Consider the following 19,172-nt stretch of genomic DNA (forward strand, 5'->3'; position numbering starts at 1 on the left):
TATTTCTTTGCTGTAAAAATCACGTATAAGCGAAATGCTTACGTTTTTTATTGATTAGTTGCTGTTTTTCTTACAAAAAAAAAGATAAATTTAAGAAAATATTCAAAGACTTGTTATTTGCTGTACTTCATTTTATAAGTATTAAAATAAAAGTGGTTCAATTTCTAAAGATTTATCTCACAAAAATAACGGACGCTGACAAATTTCCAAACAATTTTTCGAATAAAATTAAGATTGTAAGAAGCAACAACGAAAGTCCATTTGAATTAGTTCTAAAAGAAAAAGGAAACGAAACAAAACTGTATTTAAAAATTTTGTCGTCCTTGGATCGTGAAAAACAGGTCAGTAGTTTCAAGTATAAAGGAAACAAAAATATAAAGGTTACTAAAGTTTAAATAAAAAAGGTTATTAAAGTATGCTTTTTTATTTTTTTAGCATTGTTGTTTCACTGATGATTTTAAAATTTGCTGGTTCGAAGCATTATGAATTTAAAACTCAGATGAAAGTATTTTACTTCCTTGTACAGCTGGTTTTTGTATTTTATTGATATTGATTCTTTGTCTCCAACGAGTTTAATTTCTATCACAAAGTTCAAACACTGTGCACTGAGTAACCTCTGTGTAGTTTTATTAAATAATTATAATTCATGAATTGAAAGACACTTTTTAAAAGAGTTCGTACTTTACTTTGAACTTTCTTGATTTTAAAGAACCTATGACAACATTTAATTAACAAAGGCTCTTACCTAAAACAAAATAATATATAATCATAGTTTTGAAATAAAATCACTTACACTTTTTAACTAACGAACTGCATTTTTTTGAATTTCTCAGTTATTAAACTCATACGTAGGTTAGATTACTAATGTAAAGTAAGAGCTCTGAAAAACTTTTATAGAAAATATGTATCGACAAGAAACTTGTTTTAAAATATCTATTGCTAAAATACTACTAACAAAAAAGTACTTAATTTTTTTTGTTAGAAAACTATTGAAAATACTTTTACATTAAATAATATTTTTTTTGGGTGTGAAATATGCAACACATGTGAGGTTTGATGCACAAAAAGTTTGTTACTATTAGGAGAAAGATTAAATTAAACTTTTAATATGTTTTTACGAATGTAAGGTATAAAAGGTAATATTATACTTTATCAATTTTTATTTAATATAATTTGAAGTTTAGTAATTATAATAATATTTAAAACAGAATAACTTCAGTTATTTTAACGAACACTCTATTATTTAAAATAAACGTTTCTGCTTTAAAATATGCATAAAATAGTTAAAGCTTTTTTTAAATTTTCATTGTTCTAGCCCTAGCGTATGGAGGTTTTTTTAAACTAACGAATAACTTTTATAACAAAAAAAAAAAGAAATTATTAATATTTTTATTTGCATTTACCGTTGTATTTTCAAACTTAATTTGAAATATTGTAGCTTTACAAACACTCTAAAAAAATAATGCTACATTTCATTAGTTATAACTTGGGTCTTTTCTTAAATTTTTACAATAGTACTTATGTAATGCTTCTAAATCTGTTATAACTTTTATCATTAAAAACCTTTTGCGGTTTGCTTAATCAATATTAGTAAAAAACTGAAACGCATTAGTGTTTAATTAAAAACATAAGTTAACCTTTTATTAATTTTAGTACTTCACTTTATAAAGCTTTTACTGAAAATATGATTTTAATTACTTTTTCAAGCATATATACAAACATTTAACTTTTTCAAAAATTAATTAAGTTTTCAAGTTTACATTTTTCATTCTATGTATGTATATAAAAACAGTATATGGTAGAGTTTAGTTGATAAAGTTATACAACAAACTAAATTGTTTTATTTTGTCTTAGTTTACTGATAAAAACTAACAGACGAGGTATTTAATGACTGCTATTGTTATACATAAAAGCAAAATTGCGGAAAGAAATAACTGTCCTAAATTTGAAATATAATTTCTTAGTTTGATTTTGTTAATATCTTATTTAATTTTATCGATATTACTTATGCAAAATAAATTGATAATAGTAAGTCATTGTTAATGTTTCAAATATTGTAAAAACTTTAAAACTATACTTTATTTGTTTGCAAACTACCTTCAGTACTTCTGTTGTTGAAATGGTTAAACGATAATCACTAAACAAGGTTTAGTCAATAGACAAGTTATAATTTAAAAGCTGTAAAAAAATTGTACAAAAAAGAGATTTAAAAACAATTGAGTACTCATAAAAACTAAAATTTACCCAAGATTAATTTATATATGATACAATATTTTCTTTATTTTATGAAATATAGGACTTTTACGACATCTTAATAGAGGCAAAAGACGACGGTGAGCCGCAATTGAGCACTCGAATTAATGTCAAAGTTCACGTGAAAGATGTCAATGACAATCCACCAAAGTTTGAACGAGAAAATTATTATCTTTCGTATGAAAAACAACCAGTTTTCGGAGAAGAATTGCTGAAAGTACAAGCAACTGATGATGACTTGGTTGTTTTTTCTAGCTTCTGATAATTGTTACTATGTTTTCGATGTCTTATGTAACAGCTAAAAATTGGTACTTTAATAAAAAGCGTATATTATTATATAATCAAAAATGTTTACTTTTAGCTTACTATTAATACCTTTAAATCATTTGCTGTATGTCGTTACAAGTTTATTGTATGTAAAGACAACGGACGCTGACAAATTATATGTATGCAAAGTTTTAGCACGCGCTAAGGGAAAGTAGTTTTAGTAGAAAGCATAGCTCCTACTAGTATTACTTAATTATACAGATTTTACATTAATTAAAACTTTAAATAGTAATAATTTATAAAACCATACTTTTTAGATATACTTTTGTATTTTTCAAACAAAAAATACAATAGCCTTATAGCTTTTCAAAGCGCGCACAAACTTTTCAAAATTAACAAGCTGTACAAACTATTTTCCTTTTTTATATCATATTTTTACTTTTTTTACCTTATATTTTATTTTAAGAGACATCTAATAAAGTTTTATGTATTGTATTTTTTTATAGATTTGGTTAACGTCTTAAAAAAAAAAATTATTTTTATTTTCTTCTTAATTTACTAGGGTGAAAACGGAAAGGTTTCTTATGGCTTATCAAACAGTTCTGTCGACAAGAATTTGTTCACAATTGATTATATAACAGGGGCCTTAACCATAAACCATCAAGTTATTTTAGAACCAAATAAACTTTATGACGTAATTGTAACTGCACAAGACCACGGAGTTGTTTCACTCTCACAGCAAACTCATGTTTATGTTGTAGTAAATTCAACAAAATCACTGAAAATAAACTTCAGGTTTAACTATTTTTTACTAAAGTTGCTATACAAACGAAAATAAATTACTGTTTTTAAGCTATTAACAAAAAAAAAATTACAAATTTTAAACTTCTTCAATCTAAATAAATTGTATATTTTAAACTACGATAGTTTTGTATAATAAATTTAATTTGTATAGTAAATGAATAATTAAAATGCATGTTTTAGAAGTATTCTTTTAATAAATTTAGTTTTTACATTATTATTTTGCAGTAATGGTAAAATACAAATTCTCAAATGATAATAAGTTTTATTGTAAATATCATTAGCTTTTTCTAATAAGTTTATTTGTGACTTTCAAAAGCTTTTTTTATTTGAACAGCTTACAAAACTTTTTTTTAACTCTCTGAATCTATAAGCAAGCTTAAGTTAACTTTAGCACAATTTTTAGCTTTAATCTTATTTAATAAAAATAAAAAAATATTGTGCAGTAACATTCCAAGTACCTCAAGCATTGCATCAGTTGATGTAGATAGCGATGTGGGCGTTCAGGTGTTGTATGTTTCAATTACAGACCCAGAGACTAAAACAGACACATCTGAAGAACATCACCTCGAATTAAGCTGCTGTAGCAAAGCTAAGACACTGTTTGAACTGAAAAAATACACTTTAGAATCTATATACATTTTAGAGGTTTGTCAAACTTATTCTAATGTATTTTAAAATCAATAATGATTTGTTTTCTTAAACTGTACTATATATTGATGCTGTGCTAGTTAAGTTCACAGCCTAATGAATTGTCGATTATACATACGTAGTGTACATATAAACATACAATAAAAATGTCTTAGCAAACCAATTGGCAAGCAACTGTTTTTCAAACAAAACTATGATATTGTCATATTATTATGATTTGAAAAAAAAGTTATTTTTTAAAACTTACAAGCTTATTTTGTGTAGCTGTTAGTTTTACGTATAACTTGTTAATAAGATGTGCATTATAGTGCAGTTTGTAAAAATTTTAAGACATATAATTTAACTAAGATAAAACAAAACGTATTAGAGATATTATATTAATAAATTAAGTTTTATATTAAGTATTATATAAGTGTATTTAGTTCAAAATATGTTGATAATCAAAAAGTAAATTTTAGTTAAAAACATAAATAAAATTATTTAGGTGGCAAGAAAAATTAATGAAACACCAGGAGAACTTGTTTATGTTGAGTTTAAAGCATGGAGACAAAGTTTGCCTGAACAAAAAGTTCATCGTCAGTTAGAAATTGTTGTCAACTCAAAAAACGAGCATAAACCTACATTCGAAAGCTCGTATACAACAAGCATCAATGAAAACTTACCTTATGGTATTTATGTTATAAAAGTTTTTGCTTCTGATAAAGACTATGGATCAACTGGAAAGCTTCTTTATGCGTTAGTGAAAAATGTTCTTTTAAATTTAATACAAAATTTTGATGAAAAAAAATCAGCTTATAAATTACGCGTTTTAACAGAATCGTTGATGGAAATAAAGAAAACTGGTTTCAAATAGACCAAAGAAGCGGTGTCATAACTACAACTCAAAACAAAGCAAAATATAAAACCTTTGAAAGCAACATTGTCACATTGGTCGTTGAGGCAAGAGACCAAAGCCGTTTTCCTAAAAGTACCAACACAACTGTAAAAGTGTTTATTAACGACGTCAATGATAAGGCTCCGAAATTTATTGGTGATTCTTTTGAAATTGTCTTGCAACAAGATGTGCAACCTTTTACGAGTGTATTTGATTTAGTTGTTGAAGATTATGATAGTGGCTCAGGAGGTGAAATAAATCTATCAATTGATGCAGTAATAAGTTACCCAGAATCTATAACTTATTCAGGGAATTGTCAACAAGTTTTTAGTTTATCTTCAAACCATACGTCGTTAGTTCTTTTGAAAAGTTTTGAAGATTTAAAAAGTAAACGGTATGAAGTAGTTATACATGCAAAAGATAGAGGAATTCCATCGTTGAGTTCTAAAAAAACAATAGCAATAAAAAAGGTCAAAAAAGAAGCACAAATAACTGTGTTCAAGTTTTATCCAGAAGTTTATTACGTAAAATTATCACAGAACCTTAAATCTAACCAAGTTATTCAAACTAAAACTCTAAATAAATACCTTTTTCATCCGAAGTTTTTTATTGCTCAAGAAAATGAAAACTATTTACTAGAGTGTTTTGATATAAACATTAACACTGGATTGTTGACTTTGAAAAGTTTACCTTTAATCAAAGAAAACAAATTAAACATATTAAAAATAGAAGCTTTTGATAAATTTAATAATGTAGCAAATGCAACAATTGTTTTGTTTTTCTATAACAATTCTTATACAGATGCATTCTACAAAAAAAGTTATAAACTATTAGTTAAAGAAAACAATACTAATTATAATACTCGAGTTTTAACTGCATTTACCGCACACTCTTTTTTTATTGATACTGAAATATCTGATGAAAACATAACAAAATGTATAATTCAAAGTGGTGACGTTGACAAATCATTCCGGATAACTGCCAAAAGTAATGGTCTGTTTGAGTTACAAACTCATCGATCACTTGACAGAGAGTTATTGCCTTTTCATAACTTAACCATCATGTGTGAAACCAGCAGTGAAATGACAAGCTATGTAGACAATTTTAAAGAAGTCAATGTTCAAATAAATGTTACAGATATCAATGACAATTGGCCTATTTTCAACTCTAGTTTAGTAAAATACTGTAACATGATAAATTTTACAAAATTGTTTAAAGCTGAAGTTGATTTATTTTTACCAATCGCTCACGCTAAGCTCGATGATTTTGTTTTTAATTCCGTTGCAGTTGATGACGATGCAGGTTTTAATTCAAAAGTTGTATATAGCATAATGGATCCAAGGGATTGGTTTAACATCAATACTGAAACAGGAGTTATTCAGGTCAATTCACAGTTTGAAACAAAAAGTCGCGAATTCGTTCATGAAGTAAAAGTTGTGGCTTGTGACAAAGGTGTTCCGATGAGATGCTCTATTTTATCGCTTGAAATAAATTTAGTCAAAAATATAGGTGATTTCTTGCCAAAAAAGCTTACTTTTGGAAATGTTGTGTTAGGCGATCAGTTTTTTGTTTTTGATTGCTTATCAGCAATAAAGTTACCGTTTCAAACCTCTACCGATAAAACTAATAAAAACGTTAGAGCGACTTTTAAGGTCATGGATAAAAGGTTTAAAGTTTTTCCTGACGGAAAAATTTACAAAAATGCTGATTATACATTCAGCAAAACTGTTGAGCTTAATATAACTGTTAAATTAGAAGATAGCTTCACTAATGCTTACTCAAAAGTTAGTTTCACCGCTGAGTCGTTATTAAAAGAAAACTTTGAAACAAACGAGTATTTCAAATTTAACGTTTCTCTTCCAGTAAGGCGTGGAGATGTTATAGGTAATATCATAGCAAAAGAAACAAGTTTTAATACACCAATACGCTACTATTTTTGCCAAGATTTAAATGGTACTATAGTTAGTAAAAAAATAAAACCCTTAGCTATTGATACATTGACAGGTAAACTATCTTTTTCAGTAAATGTAAGCACTCATAACTTGTTAAAACACTTTGATGTGAATACGCAAAAACTTGTAGTTTTTAAAGTTTGCTACGGTAGCGCAACAAGTAAGTTGGTTCAATTGAGATCTGAACTGAGACTAAACTTTTTAACGTGCCAAGAGCAAATCTACATTCAACAGATCGACCGGTTTAAAACTATAAAGGTTTATGAAAACTCTTCGATAGGAACGGTTGTGTTAGGCTCTTTTTTAGAAAGTAATGCAGTAGCAAATGTTAAACTTTTACATAGTCTGGGTACAAACTTTCCGTTTCAGCTCAATAGCAGAAATGAGGTTATTACGACTTCTTTACTAGATCGTGAGATAAAAAGTTTTTATGAGTTTCAATACGTAATTGAATTAAACAAAAACAATTGCCGTAGCTACCAGAATTCACACACAGTTGCCGTATCATTAGTTGTTCTAGACGTAAATGATTTTGCTCCATGTTTTCCTATTATTAATAAAAATTTCACAGTAAAACGAGATGCAAAAGCTTACTCTCTAATAGCTTCTGTTACTGCTAATGATTATGATGAGATTGGAAAACTATTTTATTCTTTGACATCAGCATATAGTAACTTATTTGAAATCGATAGCCTTACCGGCAATATTTTTCTAATTAAAAGCCTGTTGCACGAAACTAAAAGTAGTTTTAAACTAACTGTCGCTGTAAATGATGGAACAGTATTTTCTTACACTAATGTAACTATTAAAGTTGAAGATGTTTTTGACGGAAATCTAAAATTTGCAAATGTTTATAACTGTGAAATAACAGAGAATATATACGTAAATAAAACAAAAGTATGCCGAATTAACGTCTTAAAAGACAGTTGGTTTAATAAAAGTTTCACTTACGAAGTTTTAAAGCAGCGATCTGATGACAAAGTAAGTGTTTCTATAAACAACAAAACAGGCGATGTGTATATCATTGGTAAAGTAGTTTACAATAAATACAGAACAAAAGGCTACTTTGTCATAAATGTTATTGCTAAAACGAACCAAAGTACTACAGGTTCACCAAAATTCTTTACCAGCGTTCCCATTTTTGTTCTTCCAAACAAGTCAACTGTTCATGAGGTTGAAATGACGTCACCAACATCAGTGTTAGTTGACAAACGAAATCTTGTTAAAAACTTCTACGTATACGAATTCACATGGTCGGGTATGAGCAAGAATGCTGTAAGCTTAGAAATAACTGATCAGCAGATCAAGGATCTTTTTACACTTCGTGGTAACAGGCTGTTTAGTAAAGTGAATCTTCAACTAGACAACAGTCGTGTGATTCAAGTAAAAGTGTTAGCTTCTACAGGTGAGATATTTTTATCACTCTTAAGTTTGCATTAGTATAAGGCTTTTTATAAAGCTTTTACTTATGTTAATTTTTTTTTTCTGATTTTAAACGACTTATTCAAATTAAAATTTGATCGTTAAACAGTTTTTTAAACAAATTCTCTAGCACAGCTTAAAATTTGATGAATATATAAAACTCTTTAATAAAATAGTTGAATTTTCTATAGAAATCTAAATAAATAGCATAAACTAAAAAGGGAAGCTAGAGTGTATTATTTAGTTTACATAAGAGTTAACCTAATAAAAAAGTCTATGTTTCAAAGATTCATGGAAAAGTGTTTTTGTACTGTACGTTATTTTATACGATGGTGAAATAAGTATGAGGTCTTCCAAAGAAGTAACAATAAATGAAAATATTGGATTAAAATCTCTAGTTACAACTTTAAAAGCTACTACATCTTCGGTAGTTTTATTAACTTAAGACTTATCTTAATTTTTTACAGGAGTAAAAATTTGTATTTATAAATAAGTCTCAGCATGAAAAATAAAAGTTTCATTAATTTCTCTAACGCTTTGATGTTTCGAATACTTTTAAATAAATACAATTTTCTACATATGTTAAAAAAATCTTTTTTTTTTAAATTACTATTAACAAATTAAAATTTATTTTGCGTCAATCTAAAAATTTAACTTGACATTTATTTTTCAAATTTATAAATATTATCAAAATATAATAAGTATAAATAAAAGTACAAATTAAGTATAAATGCTAAAATTACTTACTGGTAAGTGATATTGATTGTCTATTTATAACTTGATTAAGTAAACATTTGCCATTTTCAGAGTTTTTACATTACAAATACAAAAACATGCAATTCAACGACAAACTTTCATTCAGCTCCTATGTTTGTTATTAACGAGAATGGGAATATTTTTAATTCTAAAAATCTTGACTTTGAAAGAATGAAAATAAAGTCATACTGTTTAAAAGTTGTTATTGTTAGCGCTGTGGCTTTTAGCATCAAATTAGTGAACGTAAGAAATGTTTTATACTAAAAGTTTTTTTATGTTTTGTTAAAACAACTGTAGAAAAAACATACTAAAGCATAAAAAATATATTAGTTTCAATTAAAAATACTTCTTAAAATTGCAATTTATATCAAGCTATTTGCTTTAGGTGAACATCATTTTGACAAATGAAAACGACAACTCTCCAGTTTTTGATCCTTTCTACGAAACCTACTACGTCAACGAATCAGAAGCTGGCTTCGACCGACTGATAACAGCCCTCTGTGCGCAAGACCCCGACAACGATGATCTTATATATAAGCTTAAAGGAACTCATTCAGATGATTTTAATTTTGTTTCAACTAGCGGTCAGTTAAAAGTTGCCAAGCAAGAAGGTTTAGACCGGGAACGCGTTGAGGAATATGTTTTGTTCGGTAAATTGAATACTTGAATATATATATATTTTTCCTAATGTTTACCAGAACTAGTTTTCTTTTTGAAAATTTATCGGTTATTTTTTTGACAGCTTCAGTGACAGACGGAAAGTTCAAAGTTGAAGTTCCGTTTAGAATAAAAGTTTTAGATAGTAACGACGAGTATCCTGTTTTTTTGAAAAAAGAATACTTTTTTGGTATTTATGAAAACTCCAGCAACAAAACGAGTGTTGGTATTGTTCAGACATTAGATTCAGATCTGAATGATACAGCTACATATAGCATAGTGTCAGGTTTGCTTTAAAACCATGTTAGCTTAGAATTAAAAATAAACTTTTAAGCGTGATTCTGATCAGATCCATAGTATATTAATTCAGCTTAATAACTTATAAAAGTAATTGTACTAGCTAATAAAAATAGCTGATAGAAGTAGTAAATACTAAAGAGATATGAAAAAAAAAACACTTTTATAACACTATTCCAAAGCGTTGTTAGCAAAGTTTATAAAAAATTTAATTATTAATACAAAAGTAACCAATAAAAAAAAGGAAACTACGAAAGTGCGTTTTCCATTAACGAAAAAACTGGAACAATCAGAACAAACGAAAACATGTTGTTTGATTTCGATAGAGAGCGTAAAGATCTGTATCTTTTAACAGTTTCTGCAACAGACAGAGCAGGTCAGTAATTATAAATAACTTTTTAAGTCAAGTGGTTAATACACTATTATACATCAAGGCCACACTTCTGAATGCAGAGTTTTCATTAACGTGTTAGATGAAAATGACAACGCACCTGATTTTCCAATCGAACAAGTAACTGTAATTAATATCAACTCGAGCGTCCCTGTTGGTTACAGTGTTGTTGATTTGTTAGCGACTGACAATGACATCGGTAAGTCTTGTTTTAATTTAGAAATTGAATCTCAGCACAGTAATTGTACTAAATATACATTTTTTAGATTAAAGTCTCTTAGTACTTAAAAACTAAAACAACAAGGTAGATTTTTAGTTCTTGTATATGATTAAAAATAGAAAAAAATACTTATTCAGAAGAAATTTTAGCTTAAGCAGACTGTAGGAAAATTTAGTTTATACTTGTTAATAGTTAATTTAAGTTCACTTATAGCAAATGCTTACTTTTCAATGTCGACCACAAATACATTTTTAATGTAAAATTTGAACTTGAGAATTATTGAAACTATAAAAAGAAGATTTTTTACTTACACAATAAAAAAAGCTTTAACAAAGCTTGGAAAAATGTTAAAACAAAAGTACATTAAATTTTTAAGCTTAAACTGTTTTTATTTATTTAATGATGTAAACTGTTTGAATCATTATTTTTTTTAATCTACTTAAATTTGTAGATATTCAATGTACTCTTTCTTTATTTTATTATATTTTTACTTAAATTCTAAGTTTTTAACGATTTTTTTTAGGTATGAATGGTGTAATTATGTACAAAATACGATCTGGAAACGGCAGTAACCTTTTCAGTATTGATACTACTATAAACAATGTTATAGTAAATTCTCCAATTCCTGCTTACAACAACTCATACAACTTAGTAGTTTGTGCATTTGATATGCCACCCTTAATTACTGATAGAAAGTCATGTTGTATTGAAATAATTATTAACTCAATAGCAGAAGATAAAAAACAAGCGCTTCCTATTTTGAGTATGCCATCAAAAGTGTTAGTCACTGCTTAATTGAATTATATTCATTACAAAAGAAAGTGTTTAAAATGAAAGTTTTTTTAATAATAACTTGAATCGTTTTTAAAACCACAGATTATTTTTTTACAGATTCATACCAGAAAACACGAAGTGCGAAATAGAAATTTTGCAAGTTCAAGCACTAAACGTGAAAAACGGTTTGCTAATATCATCAATATTTTTGCTAATATTTCAAGTGCGATGTACGCAGCAATCGATTAACGAGTTAAATTTCATCACACTGCTTGCGCGGCCAACAAAAGCCCGCTAAGTTTTCAGACCACCGCAGAATTAAAATAATCTTACAGTTGATGATTGTAATTTTTCAACTCGCTAATCGATATCGATCTTTTCTTTGCAAAAGCTCACACATTCGCATTGACCCCGCTATTTGTTGAAGATATTTTGTTCAAAGTGTTAATGCAAAAGCATTATTGCCGCGCGCTGTTATTGTTTTACTTTTTATTTAACGTTTATATTGGATTTATGAAAACAGCAAATTGATTATTTTATTATGCCAAGTTCTAATATAATTTTACTATATTCATAATAGTAATGGTAAAACATTAGGTTTATTATTATTTGTAAACCAAGAATCAATACGAGTTAAACTCTAAACATTTTCGCTGTAGTCTTTTAAGAGCATTTAATACAGTTTAAACTTGTCTTAATTTTTTTTTTGAATTTTTTTTTAGATAAAGATTTTTTTAATCTGTAGATTTTGAAAAATAGTCGGCTATAAAAGTTGATTGATTTTTTTTGCTGAAACATATTTTTTTATGTAAAAAATTAAGATTCAAAAAAAAAAAGTTTCTGTCAAATATTAATATTTAATTATAAAACTAATATAATATAAGTTAAAAAAATCAATTTTTTGAAATAAATTATAAAAGCATTCAAGAACTATTTTTTGAAAACGCAATCAATTAAAAGCATTAGTTAAATTTTAAACTTAGTTTCTTCTTTTATATTCTTATATATATATTTCTTTTTTATACTACTTGTTGTAGGATTTGTAATTATCAACAAAAAATAAACTAATATTTTGGAAGTTTTATATTGTGATTAAAATATGTATATAACTTGAAAACATAGCTGACAAAAAAAAAAGGATTTGTTTTAAAAACTATGTTTTATTCTGATAATAAATAAAATTTTCATTTCAATTGCAATTATTCACTTGATATTTTATAAAAATATTTTTATACAGGAAGAACATATTACAAACTTTATGAAGATTTTGAAAGTAATTCATTTGAAATAAACAAAACCTCAGGTATAATAAAGACAACAAAAACGTGCAACTTTGATCGTGAAAAAGTTGACGTTTACAACTTAAATATAGAAGTAAATAGTGATGGTGAGTAATAAATTGGTAACAGTATAAAACTTTTTAAAACTAGCATATCACTAAAACTTTGTATGTAAATAGGTTAAAGAAATAATTTATAGTACTTTATCGTAAAGATCTTCTAAAGTTTCAAATACTTTTCTTTAAGTATTTATATATATCCCAAATAGCTGAAAGTGTATATAAATATATAAAAATTAGAAGAACTAAAACTCAAAATATACTAATATATTTTTAAACGTCAATCATTTTAATATGTGTACTCATGTAACTTATAACAAAGTATAATATAAAAACAGAGACAATTTTGAACGACACATTAAAAGTATACATTGATGATGTGAATGATAACTCTCCAGTATTCGCACACGATGACCTAGCTGTTGACATAAAATCAACTGAGATGTATGAAGGAATGTTTATAGTAAATGTAACTGCAACAGATAAAGACTTAGGAAAGAACGGTTATATCTACTATTTCAAAAAAGACACTAATGATCAAGACTATGATAGCTTTAAAATAGAAAGTTTAACAGGTTTAATTTTTTGCATTTTTTCTAACTAAAGTTAAATTTTATTGTTGACAATTTTTTTTTTATCAGGAAGTATTTACTTGGATAAAAAATTGACTAAAAAGGAAACGAACATAGTTATTCAAGCAGTAGACGGTGGACACCCTTCTAAAGAATCTGAAATAAGCTTAATTGTAAGACTAGTTGGAAGCTTGCCACCCACCACGGCTATAAAAAGTACTGGATCGTTTATTCGAGTTTCTGAAAATAAGAAAAACTTGAAGTTATTGAAGGTAATTGAAAGAAAAAATTAGTAAATTTTTTGATTGTTAAACTTTAAACAATTTATTTTATTTTATTTTTTCTGGTTAAAATGAACAAATAAAAAGTACTATATTTTATGTATCATAAAAATATTTAATTAAAATATCAGTTTGTAATGCTGTAGTATAGCTTTATAAAAGAAGTGTATAGTTCCTAAATTACATGTTTTTTAAGTAATACACGAAAAGCTTTAAATTAAAGTTGTCACTTTATTGTCTTGCATGTATTAATATACCAAAAAATACACCTACAAATCATTATAATATTTATATAGTTTAAACAATTATATTTTTCTTTCAAACTTTTGATGCATATACTAAAAAAAATCACTAACAGCTAAAAATACATAAAATGCTAATAACTTTAGGTGTCGATAACAAAATTTTATTGTAACTCAGTTAAATAAACTAATAACAAATCCAGCTAAAAATTTAAAACTTACGCTTTAATCTTTATGCTTACAGATACCAGCTGAACAATATCAGAACTATTCGTACTCTGTCAGAATTATTTCTGCAAAATTCGAAAACACTCAGGAAAAAAACGATCTATTAGATTCAAGTTTTATATTTGTAGATAAAAATGAACTGGTTTTGACTAAAAAACTGGACCGAGAAAGAGTATCAAGCATTAGTTTAGAAGTGACAACGCAAAAACAAGGTTTTTGTTGTTAACAACTATCTAATATTATATTTTTTAAGTTTTAAAACAACGTACATTTTTAAAGGAGTCTCAGTATTTTACGTGCACATTGAAGTTTTAGATGTAAATGAATTCAAACCTTCGTTTGATTTTGAGTTCTACAGAGCAAAAGTACTTGAGTCTGATAAAGTAGGATCATCAGTGTTGAACGTTTCTGCATCTGATAAGGATGCAGGGATTAAAGGTCGCCTGAAGTAAGAAAATTGTGTGATAAATTAAATAGAATGACAAAAATTAATAGATTCTTATTTAATTTAAGGACTAAACCTGAACTACTTTTTTAGGTACTATGTTTATCCTCAAAGCGACAACAACATACTTGATCTACCTTTTTTAATTGATGAAGTTACGGGAAACATAAAAATTTCAAAATTTTTAGATAGAGAAGAAATCAGCTTATACGAATTTAAAGTAGCAGTTACTGATGGTTTGTACACTTTTTGAATTCTGAAATTGAATAAAAATACATCAATATAGTTTATTTTTTGTTAAATTTTGCTAAAGAATTTTTTTAAACATTCAAATCCTAGTATAACATCTTTAAATAAACAAATGAACTCAAAACTGTCTTAATTTCAAATATTTTTGTTCGTTGCAGGTGACAACACGAGTTTGTGCAAGGTGCAAATAAATGTTTTAGACGTTGATGACTGCCCGGCATTTTTTACAAGTGATAGATACAAATACTTCGTTTCTAACAACAGCAAATCAGGTGTTTACTATATGTTTAATTGTAGCTGCTTTGTTTGTGTATTAATAATAAGAACTTTTCTCTGGCAGGAAAAGTGATAGGGTATGTGTCTGCTGAAGATGACGATTTAGTAGATAATATTCGTTACAATATCAAAACATCTAATCCAGTTAAATTACCATTCGAATTCGATTCTACTAAAGGAGTTTTCACGATAAAAAACCAACTAGAACTAAAAAGTTATACAGTAGAAGTATGTTAACAATTTTGTGTAAAACTTTTTTGTTGTCAAACAAATAGGTAAATTTAGTTCATAAAACTTTAATAATGAAATAATTTAAATGATGTTATTTGAAAATTTGCAAAACCAAAATATACTAAAATTACTATAATGGTTTTCTATAAATAACGTGAAGTAAAACTAGACTTTGCTTGTTTGAATAGAAATTGAATTAAAACTATGTTCCTAGATGAAAAACAATCTTTATTTAGTCAAGACTTGAATAATTTCAGTTGTTTTTGTTTATTTTATTAATTTTTAAAAACTTATATATCAAACGTAAAAAAAAATCCTATCAAAATAGTAAAGGTAATATTTAAATTTTATCTCAACATATAGTAAGAAAAAGAAAACAATAAAAATATAGTGCTTAAGTTAATGTTCTACGTTCAATTATTTTTCACACGCTACTTCTAATACAAAACATAGGTAACAGTGAATGGAGGAATTTATAAACGACAACAAGCAACTGTAGTTTTTGAAGTAGTAACCGATACGCCGCCTACTTTTTCGTCTCCTGTTTTTTCTGAACTGTTTGTTGATGAGAATGACTTTCCTATCGAATCTATCGACTTCTCAGCAGATTGTGATAATCCAGCATATAATCCTAGCTACTTTATATCAAGTTAAAAATTATCTATTAATTCTTTTAATTAGTGTATTAAAGTAAGTGCTTAGTAAAAAAATTGTATGATATTTTAGTTTAAGCTTTTTTAGACAACTTCGGGAAATCTTTTGAAATTGGAAAAACTAATGGCGAGCTTGAATTTTTGAAGTCATTCGATCATGAAACACGACAATCGCTTGAGTTTTTAGTAGTTTGTAATTGTGAAGACTCTCTAGTGCCAGCTTTCAAACTTTACACAATAATGGTTAATAATGTTTTGTGTATAAAATTTTCACTCATCATAGAAAAATAATAACTAAAAAAAACTTTGGTCTCAACTACATATATTACAAAACTTTTTAATATTTCTTGCTATATTTTCTTACAATGTTAAAAAATAAATGTAATCTAACTAATAACTTAAACATCTTTAAAAACGTATTATATTAATTTTTAAGATTTAAAACTTTTTTAATGCAACATAAGCATTTTGAATAAAATTTTATCAATCAAAGTTGTTTATACATTTTGAAACTTTTGGTAAGAAATCGTTTTAGAGGTTGTGTAAAGATCCTAAAATACTATCAAAAAAATTAATAAATATAACGGAGTAAACTATGTGTTTAACATATAATCATTAATATTACAAACATAATCATTTGATAATTTTCAAAACGGAACATTTTTTCTTATCTATTTAAATACTTTGTTTTAACTTTGTAGATTTTATATAGAAATTAAGAAAAACAAAACAACAGTTAGTTTTTAATAATATAGTTTTATAAAACTTTAGTATTGATTAACAAGAAACTAATACAAAAATATGAATTAGGTAAACGATTTTAATGATGTTGTTCCTGAAACTACAAAAAACATTTATTATGCTCATGTTACTGAAAATCGAGCTCAAGGTGAAAAAGTTTTCAAAGTTGAGGCCGAAGACATAGATCTTGGTTAGGATTTTTTATAAAAAACATTAAACTTCAACTTTAAGTATTCGATTTCAAATAAAGTTGTGTTTATGTTTTTAGCTATAATTACTTATTCTTAAATTTGTTTGTTTCAAAACTTGTATCTTTAAATTTAAATATTAAAAGTATTTACATAACTGATAAAAGTTCGTTTTTAGTGAGGTTATTATTGAATACTTTTAAAGGTAGAGCAGCTACAAAAATCCTTAAAACTTTGAAAGAAATAATGAACTATTATCCTTCATACAGCATTGTTGTTGTTTAAATTATAATGTATATATAATATTGTCCAGCTTTATAGAATCTTTTATTGTGATCATTGCTTCGTGCGTGAAACACAGTTTGAATTAATAAACTTTAAGTATAAAATTTTGTTTTTATTATTTATTTTATCCTAAAAAAAAAGAGCTCTGTTTTGTAAAATAATAAATTGTTTTAAAAGATACTTTTCTCTAAATAGCGTTGTTGTTTATTTAAACTAAACGTTTATTGTATTTACATATTAGCGTTTTAAAAACCAATAAATTATGTGTTAGGGCTCTATGGAAAAATAGAATATATATTAGATATAAAGCGAAACGATGAAAGTCACCATGCGTTTGAAATAAACAAATATAGTGGACAAATACAAACTCTTTTACCGTTGAATAGAGAAAAAAAGTCAAGGTAAATTTAGTTTTAAGTTATTTGAAATTTTGTTGTAGCTTTAGAGTGCTTCAATTTTTAATTAAACAAAATGATCTTTTTTGCAAACGATTTTAGATTTAAATAAATTTACAACAGATTTGACTCCATATAGTTAAAACTGTTTAAAAACAAAGAAATACTTTAATAAGTTTTCATATATTCTACAAAATGAAAAGGGTGTTAAAATACATAAAAAGCTAATGAGATTAAGCTTAATTTTTCCAATTTTTTTTCTAAAATTATATTACATGATTTATTACTAAAATAAAAATAGACATACTTACAAAACTTTTTTATACTACTTACTTTCTAGTTTAACACCTTTCGCTCAGATTAAACAAAAATTAAACAACTAAAATTAAAACGCGGCAGTTTAATTTTTGATTAAATATCTTTTTATAAAAGATAAGTCTTTTTTTTAAATGGTGTATTATAGTTTTCATAAAATCTTTCAATTTTTCAACTTCATTTTTGATTCAAAGCACTATATGAAAAACAACTCAAGTTACTGATTTTTAAATTGTATAAATACGTTTGGCTCATAAAATTAACTTAAAACTTCTTAATCAAAAATTAAGCTCATCAGCTATGCAGAACTAAAAGCAAACTATTTTGTTTAGATTGAACATTTTTGTTATAAGCAATTTTTGTTTTATTAGTTTTATAATTTGTAAAAAAATATATTTTTAAATATTTTTTTTTAATGTTAAATTTAAAAAAGACAAAACTTAAAAGGTTTCTAACATCTATTGTTTTGTTGCAGGAGTGCAACTTAAAAAAACATGTTTTTCAAAGCTATTTTTCATTTAAGATACAAGCTACTAATAGACATCAAAGACAAAGGAACTCCGGCTTTAACAAGTAGCTGTAACGTCATAGTAATTGTTGATGATGTGAACGACAATCCGCCTTCATTTTCTCGTTTGTTTTCAAAAAAAATTTCAGAAGACACTCTAGTTGGAGACTATGTTACTAAGGTTTATTTTGGTGTTTTTTAAAAACTTGCTATTTAATGAACATTATTTGAAAACGAAAATAAGCAAAACTTTTGTTTGGTTAGTACGATATTACAAAATAAAATGTAAAACAAAAAAAAAATTAGTTTTTTAAAATACTAGTTATCTTTCACAAAAAAATGTTAAGAGTATTAAAAACTTTAACTTTAATTTTAATTAACTAATTGATTACATACTATACCTCTTTATACAAATGTTTATAAACGTACCATATGCTTTTATTATCTAAAATTGTATTCGAAAAGCTAGAAACTCTATCTGATATAAACCATTTGTTTTTACACTTAAAAAAGGTAATAAATAAAGGTTAAAATAACTGATCTTGATACACTGAAGAATTCCGAACATAATTATCGAATTGTAGAAGGCAATCTGCAAGGAACTTTTAAAATAAACCAGACGACTGGTGTTATATCATTAGCTAGGAAATTAAATTATAAAGTCCAATCAGAGTTAGTTATTTTGTTCTTAGTCAGATTAACTCTTAGTCTGTGCATTAATATTAAAATAAAATAAAAAAGTTAGCTTACTTGTTGAAGTAAAAAAGCTAAAACTACTAAATCTATTAAACAACTACTTTTACTTTTGTAATTTAATTAAACTTGTATTGATACAAGTTTATAAGTTAAAGTCGAATTTTTTTATCAATTAATTTTTTTATAAACAGTGTCTTTTTATTATTAATAAAA

At 26.1% G+C, this 19,172-nt stretch overlaps 1 protein-coding gene across 1 annotated transcript in view; it reads left to right on the forward strand.

Moving 5' to 3' along the window:
• The first annotated feature begins 222 nt into the window (after positions 1-222).
• The window catches only part of LOC145828624 (protocadherin Fat 4-like), a 33,780-nt gene continuing 14,830 nt past the window's right edge, over positions 223-19,172 (forward strand). The window contains exons 1-28 of the mRNA XM_082936380.1: positions 223-341; positions 2,297-2,494; positions 3,083-3,315; positions 3,768-3,969; positions 4,457-4,707; positions 4,788-8,203; positions 8,508-8,647; positions 9,028-9,219; positions 9,362-9,626; positions 9,719-9,919; positions 10,175-10,306; positions 10,365-10,520; positions 11,065-11,320; positions 11,433-11,500; positions 12,553-12,702; positions 12,993-13,229; positions 13,296-13,498; positions 13,994-14,189; positions 14,257-14,425; positions 14,516-14,658; positions 14,830-14,943; positions 15,012-15,175; positions 15,632-15,827; positions 15,920-16,074; positions 16,642-16,762; positions 17,317-17,446; positions 18,279-18,444; positions 18,790-18,935. Coding sequence (XP_082792506.1) covers positions 5,908-8,203; positions 8,508-8,647; positions 9,028-9,219; positions 9,362-9,626; positions 9,719-9,919; positions 10,175-10,306; positions 10,365-10,520; positions 11,065-11,320; positions 11,433-11,500; positions 12,553-12,702; positions 12,993-13,229; positions 13,296-13,498; positions 13,994-14,189; positions 14,257-14,425; positions 14,516-14,658; positions 14,830-14,943; positions 15,012-15,175; positions 15,632-15,827; positions 15,920-16,074; positions 16,642-16,762; positions 17,317-17,446; positions 18,279-18,444; positions 18,790-18,935 — 5,996 coding nt within the window. The 5' untranslated portion in view covers positions 223-341; positions 2,297-2,494; positions 3,083-3,315; ... (1 more) ...; positions 4,457-4,707; positions 4,788-5,907. The remainder of the gene's footprint in view (positions 342-2,296; positions 2,495-3,082; positions 3,316-3,767; positions 3,970-4,456; positions 4,708-4,787; positions 8,204-8,507; positions 8,648-9,027; positions 9,220-9,361; positions 9,627-9,718; positions 9,920-10,174; positions 10,307-10,364; positions 10,521-11,064; positions 11,321-11,432; positions 11,501-12,552; positions 12,703-12,992; positions 13,230-13,295; positions 13,499-13,993; positions 14,190-14,256; positions 14,426-14,515; positions 14,659-14,829; positions 14,944-15,011; positions 15,176-15,631; positions 15,828-15,919; positions 16,075-16,641; positions 16,763-17,316; positions 17,447-18,278; positions 18,445-18,789; positions 18,936-19,172) is intronic.

This window comes from Thalia democratica, chromosome 2 (genome assembly GCF_965202585.1).
Source record: "Thalia democratica chromosome 2, ktThaDemo2.hap1.1, whole genome shotgun sequence".
NCBI classification, from domain to species: Eukaryota; Metazoa; Chordata; class Thaliacea; order Salpida; family Salpidae; genus Thalia; species Thalia democratica.